This window comes from Buteo buteo, chromosome 5 (assembly GCF_964188355.1).
Source record: "Buteo buteo chromosome 5, bButBut1.hap1.1, whole genome shotgun sequence".
NCBI classification, from domain to species: Eukaryota; Metazoa; Chordata; class Aves; order Accipitriformes; family Accipitridae; genus Buteo; species Buteo buteo.
The window spans coordinates 13,159,801-13,176,782 of NC_134175.1; the positions used below are offsets into that span (position 1 = coordinate 13,159,801).

At 47.9% G+C, this 16,982-nt stretch overlaps 1 protein-coding gene across 10 annotated transcripts in view; it reads right to left on the bottom strand.

The window, feature by feature from the left end:
• COL6A3 (collagen type VI alpha 3 chain) overlaps window positions 1–10,734 on the bottom strand; it is a 63,320-nt gene extending 52,586 nt beyond the window's left edge. For 6 of the 10 annotated variants that reach the window (XM_075027864.1, XM_075027863.1, XM_075027862.1 and 3 more), the window contains exons 1-3: window positions 10,520–10,734; window positions 1,852–2,000; window positions 278–895 (exon numbers count right to left, since the gene is read on the bottom strand). In XM_075027864.1, coding sequence (XP_074883965.1) covers window positions 278–895; window positions 1,852–1,939 — 706 coding nt within the window. In that variant the 5' untranslated portion in view covers window positions 1,940–2,000; window positions 10,520–10,734. The remainder of the gene's footprint in view (window positions 1–277; window positions 896–1,851; window positions 2,001–10,519) is intronic. The other 4 variants (XM_075027868.1, XM_075027866.1, XM_075027867.1 and 1 more) reach the window with 3 other exon arrangements.
• Between the last annotated feature and the right edge of the window lie 6,248 nt (window positions 10,735–16,982).

A 16,982-nucleotide genomic window follows, 5' to 3' on the forward strand; every position in this document is an offset into this window, starting at 1 on the left:
CGTTTACATTTCCATGCCATGGGTGTGAAAGCATGGCTGCAACAGGCTGCTGCCCATCCAAGGGCTCCTGTGCTACCTCCTGGCAGCTCTGGCAGGGATGCCAGCTGGGTTTGCAAACAACGGCACGCTCAATAGCTACAAACACGGGGCCACACGCTTCAAACCTTTGTTTTTAAACCTCTGAACGTCCATCTCAGTCTTGCCCCTACAAAGGCTTTAAACAGCGCAACGCCAGCAGATACCATGCTGATGGGAGCCATCAGCAGTCAGCCATTACCTGTGATGTCTTTAACAAGTCCTTTGGCCCCAGCCTTTTCTGGAGTCATGGATGAACGGACACTCGCCACTAAGTCTCCAACTATGCCTTGGAGAGCGGTAAAATTCTCTAGGTTGAAAAGGTGCATATCGAAGGGTTCGCTCGCTATTTCCTTTAACTCCCCTTCCACTGCATCCTGCACGCCGACCGCAAACATGTTTACATGGGCCGATTTAAGGACAGATGATGGCAGAGCCACATCATCCTGGGATCGTCCGTCCGTTAACACTATAATAACCTGGGGGATGCCTTCACTGGCTCTGCTTCCAGCAGCTTTAGTGAGGTGGTTCTCGATTAGGTACTCTAATCCTTTTCCAGTCTTGGTGCCTCCCCCCATGTAAGGCATGTTGGCAATATGGGACAGGACGTCTCGGGTAGAGGGGTAGGTATTTAACTGGAACTCTGTGTGGGGGTTTCCGCTGAACTGGACCAGGGCAAAGCGAAAATCATTTCCTCCCACATCTAAAGCTTTTACAACATCATACAGAAACTCTCGAACGAGTTGGAAGTGTTCCTTCCCAATGCTCCAAGAGGAATCCACTAGAAATATTATATCAGCCACAGCAACGGTTTTGACAGCTTTAAAAAAACAGATGGGGGTTTAGGATTTTCTATCAGTCAGCGCAAGCATGCCTCCTCCTCCTCCTCGCCCAAACGACCGACGGCCTCTTTAGCATGGTGAAAGTGAAGCTTAGCTTCCCCTTCTCGCCCACAGCAAAACGAGAAGCTCTGGGGAAAAACCAGGCAGCCATCAGCGCCCCGACAGCGCAGGCGTTGGGAGACAGGAGGGGACAGCATGCGACCTACCCTTCAAGGGGAGGAGGAGGCAAGATGCTTCTCCCCTCCCGAACCCTCTCTGCACAGGTTTGGACACCAGCCCTGAGCCAGACAAAGACGCCTGCGGCTTCACGTATTAATTTGGGCTTGCTTGGCTTCAAACCACCCGTGGCCTCCTGTGCTTTTTTTTGCTGGCTCAGGGCTTTGCCGGCTCCGTGGTGGTGCTCAAGGAAGAAAGAGCTGCTCAATTTAAGCAGCCTAGGGTGCCGGCATGAGTTTTCCATATTTTTTCTGCTGCTAACACCACCACCCCACCCCCCTGCCCCTTGACACCAGCTACAGTCCCAAAGACACCAGCACCTCCTCTTAAAAAAACCAAACAGCCTTTCTGCACGTTCGTGGCAGCGTTTGTCTCACTGTAAAATGCCCTCCTACACATGCAAGGAGGGCAAAACAGCTCTGCCCAGGAGAAAACCCACTTGGGGCCACCCTAGGTGCACGTCCCACACCCCCGTCCCCCGCAGAGCATCCTCAATGGCACGCCACCGGCCAGCGACATGCTCAGGAAGGCATCGCGCGCACGTTGGCCAAGGTCTGGGTCCAAAAGGACCCTCAGCCGAGTGGGAACTGAGGAGCAGAAGGTAAAACACAACATACTATTGACATGCATTTTAAAAACCAAACAGTGCAAATGCATTGGTGTGAACTAGTGGCACATTTGTACAGGGGCAAAGTCAGGTAAAGCGGTCTGGTCTTACCTGCTTGCTGCTGGGCATGAACTGAACAAAAGCCTGAGAGTAGGAGGCAAAACATTGCCACAAAGGGCAAATGTCTGTGTTTCCTCATTTTGGTCTTTTATCTGAGTTTTCCTTTTATTCTCTTTGTTTCAAAGCACCCAGTGTGAGACCTGAGGGAGAAAAACAGGGAGAGTAAGAAACAGCGGCAGTGCTGGCCAGGCATGGATGAGACCCAAGATAGAAAAGCCAAACCACGTGTTTTTGCAATGCTTTTGTGGCACTTTGGCAGGAGAAAAATATTTTAGTGCTGGCCAGTCTGCTTCGTAGCAAGCATTTCTTTGGAAGAGGTCTCATCCTTCACATAACTGGCATTTAATCACTCCTGTGGACCCAGATGACTTTCTTCATACCTATGCTGTACCAGGTAATACTGAATATATAGGAAAATGGTCAGCCTAGGTTTCTACCACCAACTCTTAAAATATATGATGGCCTTTCACCTGTCCTCCTCGCCCATGGATGACCAGCTGAAACTTCTTGGCCAACGTGTTCCCTCTTGCTGCTGCCCTTTCTTATTTTATTTTTTACAAATGCCAAAATAATAATTGCTCTAAACACCCCCCTGCCTCAGCTCACCTTTTCAGCTGTCCCAAACATACAAATGGAAATTTAATTACTCGAGACCCAAGTGAGCCGCATGATCTGGCTGTACAGCAAAAAGCCCTTGGACTCCTGCAGCCCCGGCAGTGGAATAGCCTGTGCTGCCTGATCACATTTGGGAAAGGCACCAAGAATAATATTTTACATGTTGGAGCCAAAAATGTCATTTATGGAAGTTTCTTATCTGTGATCCACCTGGCAAGTCTTCTGAAACAATGTCTCCTTCAGGAAAGCTATGTATCTGTTGTCATAGAGATGGCCAATTTATTATTTAATCTTCATTTCCAAGCCTACAGAGCAGAAACCAGCAAGGCTTGCTTAACAGAGAAAATATCCTCCCAAAAGAGAATGCAGTGATTTAATATTTTTCACTCCCCAAAAGGAGCTCAGTTACTCAAATGAGCCAAAAGTGATTCAAATACATCAATCTATTAACCAGGTCATCATAAAAAAAGTATAAAAAAAATCGATTTTCTTATTACCATCCTTGCTAACTCCATCAATCCAGAGAGTTATGACCAATACAAGAGCCTAGAGAAGGCTGGGGGGAAGACTAACTCCCTTTTTAAGGAGAGCTGTGGTAGTTACACAGATGGCCATCATTGACATGGCCAGAAACAGAACCAAGTGCCAGGAATTAGGGAAAATTTGGAAATAAACACCTGAACAGATAATCCCACTTCCACTGAAGAGACGCTCCTCAGGGCTATCGGGGGGGGGGGGGGATCAGTGGAAAGGAGGGGACAACCTCCACGTTGTTTCCCAAACCTTGATGTGATCCTGACACTTCCACTGGCTCCCTGCGTGTCAAAGCTGGGTTGGGGTCTGGTCCTTCCTGGGAGAAGGGGTTTGCAGCATTCACTCTTCCTTGTGCTCCAGATGGCATTTATGGATGCCATATATCGTGAATCAGGCAAAAGCTAGCCTCTACCTCTCCCCTCTCCCCCACATTTGTGTATAATAATAATAATAATTAATAATAACAATAATAATGCCAGGTGGAGAGATATTTAATAGGCACCCAGAGCCAGCAGCTAGCACACAGCATTAAGATGTGACAAGTCTTCCCTGTTATTGGCAACTCCTCAATTTATAGAGGCGGCTGCTGCAGCCCAGAGTTATCACTACCATTCATAAAAAGACTAAAAAGTCATCCTGGTTAGCTGGCACCCATCCATCTTCCTGGCTGTTTCAGTCCAAGCCAAACCTCCCAGTACCTCCAGTGGGAGTGAACCCGCTCTGCTGGACTGTGTCCCTGATTTACAGCTTGCTCCCAGAAAACCTGGGTACACCCAAAGGATGCATGGGGAGGGGAAACCTGGGCTCTGCTCCCCCATGGCTGCAGGATTAGCCATGGGCACTGCTGCAGGGTTGCTCCTCTGAGCACTCAAATACAGAAAGGTCTGTAAGTCTCAGAGCTGAGGTTTGCAAAAAGTATTGAGCTTGTGACAACCACCCATCCAACCCCACTGGACCATCTCCCTCCCCTCTGGGCAGAAGAGGTTTATGGAAGAGCTGCAAGTTTTTTGGACGGGCTTGCCTTGCAGCATCCATTGGGAGTAAAAATGTTCCTAGCAAAGAATGAAAAATGTGAAATAAAATGTGCGCTACAGAAAAAATGGCCTGTTAAAGTAATGTATGCTCTAAAAGTACTAGTAATTCTTTTCTGCAACGCAGGAAGTTATGTTATCATCCTGTTTATTAGCTGCTGGTATCCTATCCCTCTGCGGTCGCAACAGCTGGGGATGAACAGAGCATCAAGATAAACGAGTGAAAATTAATGCCTTGCCAGCTAATAAATGACAGGACTGAAGCAAACATTTGGGGGGTTTGGGTTTGAACATTGAGCAGCTGCAGAGCGCCTTACAGGGCTGTTTACAGCCATGAAACACAGCAAAAGGGAAAAGAAAATCTCCCTAGTACTATGAAATCTCCCCTGCCCACAGCACCCCCCATGACCCTCCTGCAGTGGTGGGCAACTGGGCTTTATATCAAATGGGATTTCCAAACTCAGTGGTGGATCTCCACCTAGATCTTTAGGGCTGCCTTGCCCATGTTCAAACAAGGAGCCTTGGGGAGAGCCAGGGCCGAGCCCACCTCCGTTAGGTCCCTTTGGGTCGTGGTTCAGTCCTGAAGCTTTGCAGCAGAGAAACCACTGGCTGTATTTTAGGTACTTCCATTCTGGCCAACCCAAATGGCTGAAAGTCACAAGTCAGCCCATGGGGCACCATGTGATAAACCTGGATATCAGTGTATTAATACAATGCCCAGTCTCAGCTTTGGTTTATTTGCCCTGGTCAGCTGGGAAATACAATGCTTTTTTCAAGCAATAATAAGTCGACTGTTCTTTTCAGTTACCTTCTTTTCTATTTTAGCCTTTAGGAGGCCTCTAGATCTATTTCCAGCTTTCTCTGTGACCTCCATCATGGTATTTTTAGTTATATGAAAGCAGGGGGACTAGTTCATCAACAAGAAATGAGTTTTAACATCATGATTCCCCAAAACCATCCTAAAATCACAGGAGCTGAGGTTAGTTACTAGACGGAAAGAAGCAGCAAAGCCTTGTAGAAAGAAATTATTGATGTTTCTTAGAGACTGACTTATAACTTATGGAAAAGAGGCGCATTTAAGCACAGGTGTTCCTGACGGTTTTCTCTTATATGGCCCCCTCCATGGCCTCCTTGTTAGCAAAGGAGGAAGAGCTGGATGTTTGCAGAAAGGGGTGGGTGAGGAAATTATATTCTTGTAGGGGATGGCCCTTGAGAAGAAGCAAGGATAGCAGCTTTTTTTGTAGAGGTAATGTGCTCCTTGGGAGGGTTTTGGGTGGGTTGAACAAAAACTCTGCTCAAATCTGGTTTGACTGAGCCAACAGCAAGTCTCTGGCTTAGTGTGAAAAGTGGATTTAAGACAGTAAATGAGGTGATTTTTATTGCTTGGAGGTAGGTCTTGCTTGGCTTGCCTTGGTGAGGTGCAACAAGTAACTTGCTTTGCTCAATGTGTTCTTGCTTTGTGTCCCAGATTACCATTGGTCACAGAAGGTGGAGGAGATAGCACCAGCTCGCGGGAGGTAGAGGATAAAACCAAGGATGTGAACTTATGTTAATTCATTTTAATTCTTGATTATGGCAACTATCTGTTTTGCAACTGTATTCTTCTGGATTGTTGTTATTTTCAATAAGGCAATTTCATCCTGGATTTTTTTTTTTAAATGAAAAGTTCCTTACAGTCCTGGTGGGGGTGAAAGCTCTGGTTGAACTTTTGATATAATTACTGTAAGTTGGAAAAAAAATATGCTGAAAAACCTGACTGCTGAGTACCCTTAGAAAAGCCAAGTATTTTCCTGTACTGTTAAGAATTAGCACTGAAACCTGGGTAGCTAGTTTCTTAATAATTCATGTGCTAAAAGATTAACTCATGTAGTCTTCAGTAATCTGAAGTTTTTATGTCTGTCTAGAGTTTATTTAGTGTATGGTGACCTCTTAATATCACAGTATGTTCTCCATTTCATCAGAAGACATACATCTGTTACTAATAATGCTTTCAAAAGGCAATCATGTCTACCACCAACACAATGAAGTGATTTCCTTAAATATTTTCCCCAGCAGCTATTTTTTGCTTATTGCATACTTCTCTGTGCATAAAGTTTGACATTTTACATAATTTTTATGAGTGGATGTTTCAAATTCACTTTCTAAGCAATTGTTTGCTTGTGTGTGTTTTTTCACTAAAGTGTAGTTAAAATAAAATCTGTAAAAGTGCAAAGCAGATGAGCAGACAAAAAAAGCAAAACATAAAAGGCAGTAAAAAATTACTACAGCTGTTACATATCACTTTGATTCATTATATATGCCCCTCAGCTGGGCTGGCTGACTTTGAGAGGGAGGGAAAGTATCTATGGGTTTGGTGTGAATAGAAATGTGATGTGTGTCCTGTGTAGATATAGATGGGTGTAATGGCAGCTAGAGGGAATAACTAATGTTGTTGCAAAATACTCTTAAATCTGAACTCCCAGCTGTCCAGTGCTTCAGGCACTGATGCTATCTATTGTGCTGGACTGTGAGAGAAAGCAATCAGCACAGCTTGAGCTGTCAGGGGGGGTTTCTGTACAAGCCTTTTGTAGTTGCTTGATGCTTTTCTTCAGGGCTAAAGGGCTGAGCTGGGCAGAACTGACTCTTGGGGTGTAATAACCAGGAAATCCAAAACTAGTGATTTATTTGTGAAATCTGTTCCCAACAGCTCTCCCTCTCCATGACACGTTGCTGTGGAGAGGTGAGCAGCCTCTGGGAAAGGACAGAGGACCCAAACTAAATGTGGTAAGCAGAGCTATGACTAGTGTGCTCTTCTTCTGGGGACAAACGGCCTGGGTTTGGGTTTGGCCTTGGGCAGCCTGTGCAGCTTTGCTAGCTGGCACAGCCAGGGAACTTTAGGATGCCTCACTGCCCCAGACCACAGTACATGTGGTCCAATTTTCCTGGCCAACCCTGGGGCATCCCCCAAAAATATCTCAAATAAAAACCTGAAAAGCAATTGCAGCCCTTAAATTCCCTTGTGCATGTGGGGCGGATCACCTTGTGCTGGGAGAAAGAGGTGGATTTGCACCTGGGTCCCAACAGCTTTTCTGAAAGGGGATCAGGCAGGACATGAGGGAGGGCAAAGCATCCTACCACAGATGGTGCAGGAGATGAGATACTGTGAGCATCCTCCAGACCTGTTTAAAAGTCTGCTCCACGGGGATGTCAGGGTCAAAACCAAGGGGCCTCCACCTTCATTTGCATTTGCTTTGTGGGGATCTCCTCATGCTTCATCATAACCCTGTTTCCCAACCAAACTGCTCAGCCTGAAATCCCTTTGACTTGGCTGTTTTCTGCTATATGCATGTCCCTGGGAGGCAGCAGTGAAGTCATGAGGCTGCAGCAAGCCTTGCCAGCAGCTTGAAAGTGGTCACTGGCTACCCAGAACAATTACTTGCAGCCCCAGCAGTGGGATATACTTTCAGTTGTGGCTGTGGAGCAGGCAGGGAGGAGAAACAGCTCCTGAAATCCTGATGTGGGGCTGTGGTGGCACAGATTGCCATCTGGAGGTGATGCATGCTCCTCTCTTGGCTGGATGAATCCCCCCGCCTTAAATTTCTCTGCACTGTCAAGAGCTCTGAGCTGGGGAAAATGTTCGCCAAAAGCTACTCCTAGCAGTGATTTGAACACCTAAGAGGCTAAATGCCATGATTTTTCCGCGTGAAATAGCTCAATCGCCTCTGAAAAGGGACATAAGTGTCCCAAGCCTCTAACCTGGCCACCTCTTCATCATAGAGCACTAAATCTCACCTGGCCCCACAGCCTCCAGGGGAAGCAAGGCTATTTCTAGAGACACAGGATGAGCTGTATAGGACAGATTCTGAATTTATTCATGGCTCCAAGTGGAGCCATTTCAATTTGCACCAGCTCTTTTGAAGGGTTTCCATTAACACTGCTGCCATCTGGCATTGTTGGCATTGGGAAGGTGAAGGTGGTCGGGCTAAGGGCTGCTCCTGAAAACATTTCTTCCTACAAAGGTAGAGCTGAGCATTAGAAGCAAACAAGCCTTAGAAGGATGGAAAATCTTCCTGCTTTTGCAAACCACTTGAGCTCTGACTTTGAAAACTAGCATTCAGCAAAGCGACAGAGTTCTATTGCATTTATATCCTACCCAGGCAAGCTCCCTGGATGCTAGCATTTAATATGAATTGCTTATTCATTTCTGTTCTTATAAGCATGCTGTTGGCTTAAAATCTGGTTGTTTTCTTCATCTGAACACTGAGACTAAAATAGAGTAGTTAATAAGAGGAAAGGGAGTATTTGCTAAAAACGAGGAAACTCCCTCAAAGATCAATGACTCTTTATGTATAGTAACCTAAGCCTCCTAGAGCCTCTCCACCCAAACAAATCAGATCCTTAATGTGGAACACAGATCACTTAAAAAGGTGGAAAAAGTGATGGGCACGTGGAGTGGTAAGGCTGGCTGTGATTCACAGTGGAGAGCAGGCATGCAATGCCACCCATAGCCAGCCCTGCGGCCGTGCACACCCAGTATGGGGGCAGGTTCATCCCTTTGCTGCAAATTAAATGTGTCCAGGCTGGGAGAATACAGTCCAAGGCTGGCAAGACTGTGCAGTTACCAGAGTTTGCACTGGTGGAAGGAATAAGATGTTCCCTTCCCTCCTCTTCCCAGACAGGCACGTAGCAAAAGTTAGGGGAGGAACAACTTTTTTTTTTTTTTTTTTTTTTCCTCCTTGACATGTGGGAATACAGTGGGGGCTGGTTTAGCTTGCCCTGACATCAGGGAAAGTTAATGCATTTAAATGGAAAATTGCAAAGATGTTTGAAAAACCAGAAGGGGAACCAGGGAGTCTGCTGAAAAATGGGAAGGGAAGGAAGGAATGAATGATGAGGGGCTGCAGCAGTAAGCGTGCATCCCTGCGCTCCTGTCTTGGAAATGCTGTCACCCCCTTGGTCGTGGTCAACCTCTCTGCAAAGACCAGGGTGGAAGGAGGGTTATAAGGTTGGGGATGGAAAGCCTGTTTCCCTGAGCTCTGGTACTGGTGATTCAAGGGATGGTGCTGCGGAGATGCAGAATTGAGTCTCTGCTCTGCCACTGCATTCCTATATGACTACGGAGAGTCCCCCAGCTCCCTACAACAGCCTCTGGCTGGATACATCTCTCTGGCCTCCACAAAGCTCCTAAACTGTGTAGTTGTGCCCCTGAAACAGCACTATACAAGCACAGTAGTTATCCAACCATAAATACTGGTGGTTGTTTTTTGTTTGGGTTTTTTTTTTTTTTTTTAAACAGTAAGTAATGGTGTAAAGCCAGAAGTTTGAAAAATGCAGCATTCCTCCCCTGAGAGCATACATGAATCATCGCAGCAACCAGAAATGAGCTGAGAGTTTCCCATTGCACCCGCTGGAACCAGAGTGGCTCTGGCCACCTCTGCTCCAGCCAGTTTTGGCCCCTATGCCTGGTCAGGAAACCGGTTTGGCCGCAACTGTTTCTCGCCCCAGGCTCTGGTTGGGAAGGGAGGGCTTTGCTGAGCCAAAAGGGACGGTGGCGGGGTGTCTCCATGATTAGTCATAGCCACCCCCTCGGCAAGAGCATCACTGCGTGCAAAGCCCTGGGGAGCTGAGGGTGACTGGGGCTATGGGGGGAAAAGGCTGGGAAAGGCAGGAGGGAGCAGGGATGGGGGCTGTGGAGAAGGGAGGTGGCTCCATGCGAGGCTGGAGAGCCCTTGAGGGGGGAAAATATCTGGTGTTTGGCCAATTTCCCTCTCCATGGATGACCACAAGAGAATGAGGATTGTCCCTGGAACCACAATGGTGCTGGCCCACCCTGGAACAGCAGGGACGTGCCCGGCAGTGGGACCTGTGTGGGGTGGTTGGGCTGAAAAGCATCTCTGGCCAGCTCATCCTACCTCACCTTGAGGCAGGAGGGGTGAGGGCTGCTAGCAAACAGCCCCCAGCCCTTGGGGCATGCCTCCGGAGCAGGAAAGGGGCAGTGAGACACCCCCTTAGCTGGACTCCCTGCAGGGTCCCATTCATGCACCCCCCTCCTTGTGCCCAAGCAGCCCCCCAAACCACTACATGCCCTCCTCGGGGCTGCTGCCCCGCTGCCATCCCACCAAGCTGCTGCTTCTGGAGTGATTTCAAGGCATCAATGGCAAACACCATCCTGCAACAATGGGGAAAATACTCAGTGCTTTTGAATTAATTTAATTCCCCTGCACCAGTGGAGCCAAGAGTGTCCCTGTGCACCTGTGGTGCATCGGCTCAGGGAGGAGGCTCCTGGTGTGAGCAAGGCAGCTACATTGCTCTGCTTTTCCAAGAGCAATGCAAGCCTGGGGGTAGCTTTCCTCTGAGGACACCGCTCTGCTCATGGGATGGGTTTTGTCCAAAGCTCCTTGAAAACTCCCTGAAGACTAACACCCAACCGAGGAGGGGTAATGCAGCACAGCAGCTGCTGAGCCCAGGCTAAGGACCCCTGCGTGGAAAGCAACACTTACCCCTGAGAGAACCCCCAGAAAAGTTGCTTATTCCAGGATTTTCCACTCCGAAGTGCCTCTCACCCTTGCTTCATGGTGTGCTGGCGCCGCTCAGCCTTCCCGGTCCCCGCTTGCCTTGCTCGGTGGGGTGCGAGCACCAGCGGGGTGAGAGAAATGGGGGTGCGCTGGTCCCCGCGAGACGGTCGCCGCGGGTCTGAGTGAGGTCGGAGGAGGCGGCTGGCGCAGGAGTGCGGGGGGCCGGGCGATCTGGCGTCGCAAATGGGATCCAGATGGTTGGTGCTGGCGTTCCCGGGGCTGAGGTCAGAGCTGCTCATCACACACGGTCCCGTCCCCCCCCACCCCCGGGCCCAGGGGACGCCTCTGTGCTGTGTGGCTTCCCCTTCCCGTGCTGGACCCGCCATCTCCAAAATGCTTCTCCCTGTTATCAGTGAGAAGAAATATATATTAAAAAAAAGAAAAGAAAAAAAAAACTCCTGCAGGGTTGCAGGAGCCGATTTAACTATGCCTTTCAGTCATGAAGGGCTGGACTTGGACGTTTGCAGGAGCCAGGATGTGCCAAGGACCATACCAAGTTACGCAGGGCTCCGGCAAAGTGCCGTTTGGAGATGCTCGAGGCTGCAGAGAGTTCAGCCTCTCCCCCTGAACAGTTACAAGCATCAGCACGGGGGGGGGTGGGGGGTGAGAGAGCCTCTTAATGCAGTTTCCTATTTACATGTAACAATGTTGGGGTTTTTCTGTTTTGGGGGTTTTTTTACCTGCCCAGATGGGGAGGAAGAAGTGGGGGGTTTATGTTATAGCATAACTTATAAATAAAAGTTAGCCCCTTAGCATAAAAATAAATATTTTAAAATACATATAGCCTACTGAAAGGTTTAAAGTAAAAGTTTGAAAGGTAACAAATCAAGTCAGCAAGTTCCTCATGGGTAATTTTTTTTTTTTTTTAAACCTACGTGCTGTGCAAAAAATACCTTTAACCTTTTCTTACGCAGAGCCTATCAGGCAAATCTGGGGGGCTGATTTTAGCCCTCTGCCTCAAGTGACGGCATGTCACTGGCTGAATTTAAACATTTCAGTCTGGACTGGGTTGTGTTTTGCAAGAAACGGTGGTATGGAAACATTAATTCTTATCTCTTGCCCTTGTTTGGTTCCATATAAGGCTGGAACCGAGATGGCGTCCCTGGAATCAAAGTCAAATTCTCTTCATTTCAAATGGGGATTTATTATGTTTGCTCTAGGTTTTGTGCCGTTTGAAAGACTAGCCGCATAAAGAAACAGCTGGAATGCTTCAGGAAAGTGCTGAGCCCTTGAACTGATGCAATAGCTCATTTTAGAAATGGTGCTTGGCTTGGCCCTTGCAGAGACTGAGCACTGGCCTTGCAAAGGGATCCAGTGCAAACATCCCCAACCGCACACCCAGAAGCAAGCAGGGTGTCATGTGCCCCCCAAATCTGGCAAGCTGGAGTTCAAAGGCAGGTTGTTCACAAATAATAAATGTGCCTGGCAAAAGGGAGCTGCAGCTCCTTGCTGGGTGTTGGTGGGCAGCTGAACAGGGGATGGAGGAAACGGTGTCGTGGTTTCAGCCCAGCCGGTAACAAAGCACCACGCAGCTGGTTGCTTGCTTCCCCCGGCCCCCCACCTGGCCACAGTGGGATGAGGAGAAAATATAAAGGCAGGCTCGTGGGTCAAGATAAGGACTGGGAGGGATCACTCACCACTTATGGTCACGGGCAAAAGACAGGCTCAACTTGGGGAAGAAACAAAATCAATTTAATTTACTACAAAATCAAATCAAAACAAGGCTATTAGGAAGTAAAACCAAACCTTAGAACACCTTCCTCCCACCCCTTGCTGCTTCCCGGCTCAGCTCCTGAATTTCTCTACCTCCTCTCCCAGCAGTGCAGGAAGATGTGTACTGGGGGTTGCGGTTAGTTCATCACACCTTGTCTCTGCTGGTCCTTCCTCCTCGGCGAGGACTGCTCTCCCCTGCTCCACCGTGGGGTCCCTCCCACAGGAGACAGTCCTTCATGAACTTCTCCAACGTGAGTCCTTCCCACGGGCTGCAGTTCCTCACAACTTCCCTGGCGTGGGTCCTTTCCACGGTCTGATCTTCAGTCACAGACTACTCCAGCGTGGGCTTTCCCATGGAGTCACGGCCATTTCTGGGGGCTCCGCTCCCCACTCCCCTCCATGGGCTGCAGAGGCATCAACCTCCTCCCCTGCTCCTCCTCCCCCTCCTTCCTCACTGACCCGGTATCTGCAGAGGGGTTCCTCTCACATTCCAATCCCCCCACTCACTCCCGGTTCCCCTTCTGAAATGCGTTATCCCAGAGGCGCTACCACTGTCACTGATGGGGTCAGCCTGGCCCAGAGGCGGGTCTGACCTGGAGCCAGAGGAGCTTCGAGCAGCTTCTCACAGGAGTCACACCTGCGGCCCCCTGTCCCGGTACCAAAAAACCCCACACCACACAAACCCATAACACAGGGTCTGCTGGAAAGCAATGATGAACATGTAACGGCAGCCAAGATGGGTGAGGGACAGCTGCTAAAGGATAAAATACATATGATAGAGGTGCACTACATTGGCAGAAGCATCCAAACCAAAGGATTTTCCTTCTGAATTCAGTTGTCAGGGGAGAGCCCAACTGAGATGTTGCAGCGGTACCAGCATCCCAGTAAAGCAGCAGCTCGTGGCCTTGGGTGCTCTCGCCCTGTTGCCAGCCTCCTACTGAAACAGGCAGGTGCAGGCAATGTGCTGCTGCCCTGCATCTTCTCCTGCCTTTGGGCTTTTAGGCTATCACCTCTCCTGTGCATTTCAGCTCTGCTGTCACCTGTATGACACACTTGGCAAGAATTACTTCCACCAAGTGAGGTCCAGTTCTTCCAGTTTGCTGCCACCAGTGGAAACCAGGATGGTTCAGTCACACAAACTCAACAGCAACTGGGATTTGTATTTCCATTAGTTCAGATAACTTTCAAAAAAAACAGTTTTCTGTGTGGCAATGAAGGAACACAGGAAAACAGTTTTAAGTGACTGGCAAAAACAAAATAATGAAACACAGGAAAGCTCTAGCCACCCCAGAATGGCAGAAAAACAGCCAAGGTAGAGGATCGGAGATAAGTAATGCAACAATATTGGCAAAACACATATGAGCTGCATTGTATGCCTATCACAGCTCAATTGAGAACATATTTAACTTGGAAGTAGTATTTATTCTTTTTGCAATGCAGAATTTGTGTTAATGTGGTTTTAATATTGAAGTGACTTTTACAAGTGCCCCAATAATTAAATGAGACTGAGAGGTCTTAAATTCCCATCTGATTGCCTTTATGACTGTAATAACAATGCTGAAAGGTTTTCTTTTCCCAAAAGGGGCTTTGTAGCTGGTGCACAGGGGGAGAGCTGCCAGCCAGAATGTTGAAGGCGTTTCAGGGTGGGGCTATGGTGTTGGGTTTTTTTTTCTTTCACTCACGATGCTTTCCCATCCTTCCTTTAGCAGTTCTCTCTATGCTTGTGTTGATGACCCCCTGCAAAGCAGTCCCTGTCCACTACGGTAGCAATGGGGAACATAGGCAGGTCCCCACCATGGCTGCTGCAATGTTCCAGGGCTGAGTCAAATCCCTGGGGAAGGGGTGATGTCTGCAGGGACAGACTTCTTTCTATCCCCTGACACGAAACAAATCCTCTCTGATAATTAGTAAAAGACTGAATCACATTGCACTGGTAATTTTTAGAGACAGCTGGGACTAAGTTTAGCAAGATTTCCTCCCTTGTATATTAATAACTAGACGTGATTAATGCTATGAGTCAGGAAGAGGGTTTTGAGGAATTCTCTTTCCACCCACGACAAAAAAGCCTGGTGTGCTACATCCTTGCCCGAATGCAAAGGGGACCATGACATCCTCCCATCCCCAGAATAAGGGTCTTGGCTTGGGACTCTTAAATAAAAAAATTCTGTGAAACAGTCAGTGTGGTGAAATTTTGCAGTTCTCTTCTGCAAGCAGATGTGCTTCAGTTGGGCCATTTCTACCCCCAATTTAAGAAATGCTCCGTGGATTTCCCCATGTGATTCACACAAGCACAGGGCTCCGGGTCATGTATGTGTGGGGACACCCAGGAGCATCCTGCCTTGGCTCCATCCTTGAGCACCATCTGGTGGCTTTTCCTCTAGGGACTCCCCAGGCATCCACCAAACCCAAGGTCACCTTCTTTCCCTCAAATAAAACCTACTCCTGCAAGATGGGGCCACTGCTTACTCTGAAATTAGTAGGTACAACCAAAACCAAGGGTTGCTGCATTATTTTTCCATCACCAACCTGAGCATCCGCACAGTGGAGTGGAGCCTTGGGGTCCGGCTATGGTCCTCACACCCCTATCTCAAAGAACAAGCTCTTTCTCCTGCTTGCAAAGCAAGGCAGAGAGCTGCTCTGTTAGAACAAGGGTAGGGTTGCAGATTGCATTTGAATTTTGCTTGCAATAGATGGTTTTCATTAGTTCCAAAGTGTTTGCTGTTGCTTTCATCCAAATACTTCCCCTGCCACGGCACCCCGGTTAGGAAGTGGTCCAGGAGATATTTTCTGAAGCTTTTCTTGGTTCTGCTTTTCTCCTACGCTTTCTGTTTGTCTGTCTGCCTCTGCTCAAATATCTCTTGATGTATTTGTGCCACATTTGATTCCACCCTCGACTTTGAAACAGCCAGGGGAAAGGGCAGGAGCATCTCTAGAGCGTGCAGAGAGAGTGGGGAGAAAGCAAGCTGAGCAGGTCAGGGTGGAAATTAAGGCAAGAGAAGAGCCACCTGGCTCTGCCCTTCCTATCCCACAGCCCTGGTGAAAAAAATTAAAACGCTGCTGCAAAATCTCCCTCCCATCCTCAAGGATGACGCTGTGATAGTGGATTCAAGGCAGGCTGCACTAGGAGGGTGGCTGGGAAAGGCTTGAGGATACTATGAGCATCCCAGCAACCTGAGTGCAAACTGGGCTTAATTACAATCAAGACCACATGACCTAATTGGCATCAGGGGAGGGAGCTTTGTGCCCCCACGCAGGGTGGTGGGGTGGATATTAGTGTGTTCCCACAGCTCCCTGGGGTAGTGTCAGTGAAACCGTAGTCTTGGGATCTCTCTGCTGCTGACTGTATGATTACAAGTAATTTGTTTGCTCTGCCTCACTCTCTTATCTGTAAGATAGTGGGGTTTCCCTCCCTAGCTTATGTGAAGGGAAAAAAAATGAGGATCAGTGCAACTGCTGCGGGGGAAAGAGGTGTCTTATGGAGTTGAGCACAGGCTGGAGTCTTTTGATCTTGGTCTCTACAATTTTTTCCCCTCCCCACCCCCCCCCACCAAGTCAAAGTTCTTAAAAATATCTATGTATGCTAGAAGACATTTTGCTTTTGATAAATCAGTGATTTCTTAAAAGGGTGCCTGTTTTGTTGGAACATTTCTGAGGCTAGTACTGCTAATAAATCTTGGCAACAGGCTAACCCCAGAAGAAGCAATAAAAGTAAACCTACACCAGGGCTGTGTGCATTGTTTGAGTGTATATATACACTCTTAATCCATGGCCTATAGGAGAGATCATAATTCAAAAGAAGAAACTTGGAGCCCTGACCAACAGCATCCTGCAGAAACCCCTTCTGCTGGAAGGGCTTTTCAGCTTCTGCAATGACAAGGAACAAACTACTCTCAAATATGTAAATAATGTGAATATTTTCCCCTCTAACACAATGTGCAGCTTGTAGGTCAGTAAACTAATGTGAACTGTGATGCGTGGCTTCTAGGAAAGATGCTAGCTGAGTTCTTCTTCGGAATAAAAGATAACTCGGGGAGCATGTGTGAGACATGTTTTGGTCAATGCAGATGTTGCCAGCTGTTGCTTTGGGTTGCTCCTGTTCTCTTGCATTAGATACCTCCAGGCAATGCCTTGCACAAGGGGATCAAAAAAATCTTTCAAAGTCTTGGCCTCCATGTCCTGTGGCCGCTTCAAAATCCTGTGCTGCATAAAAAGCAGTTTGAAATAGGCTGAATTTCAACAGTTCAGTGAAACTTCCCGTTTTGTGATGGAAACGACTGTTACTAATTACTGGGGAGAGAGGTGAGGTGGCTTGAAAAGAGCTGGAGTCTGGGAGAAGCCAGAAATACTCACTGCCCACGCGGATGGGATGATGTAATGGCAGACGAGCCAAAGAAGAATTATAGGGAATTATTCATACCCATGAATGAGTGTTATGTTAGTCGGGAAGATACGGAGGGAAAAGACCTGAGGGTTTGCTGTAGCCAGTTCACTGGAAACCGGTGGTCACCGTGCATCAGTGGTAAAAAGAAAAAATCGTGTGTTATGGTAAGAGGGAGAGGACAGCACTGGAAATGTAAAGCTCTGTATTGATGTACTGTACATCCCAGTCCCTAGGGTGTATGTTCTTGTTAGGATTCCCTATTAAAGGAATAAGAATATATATTTTTATCTTGCC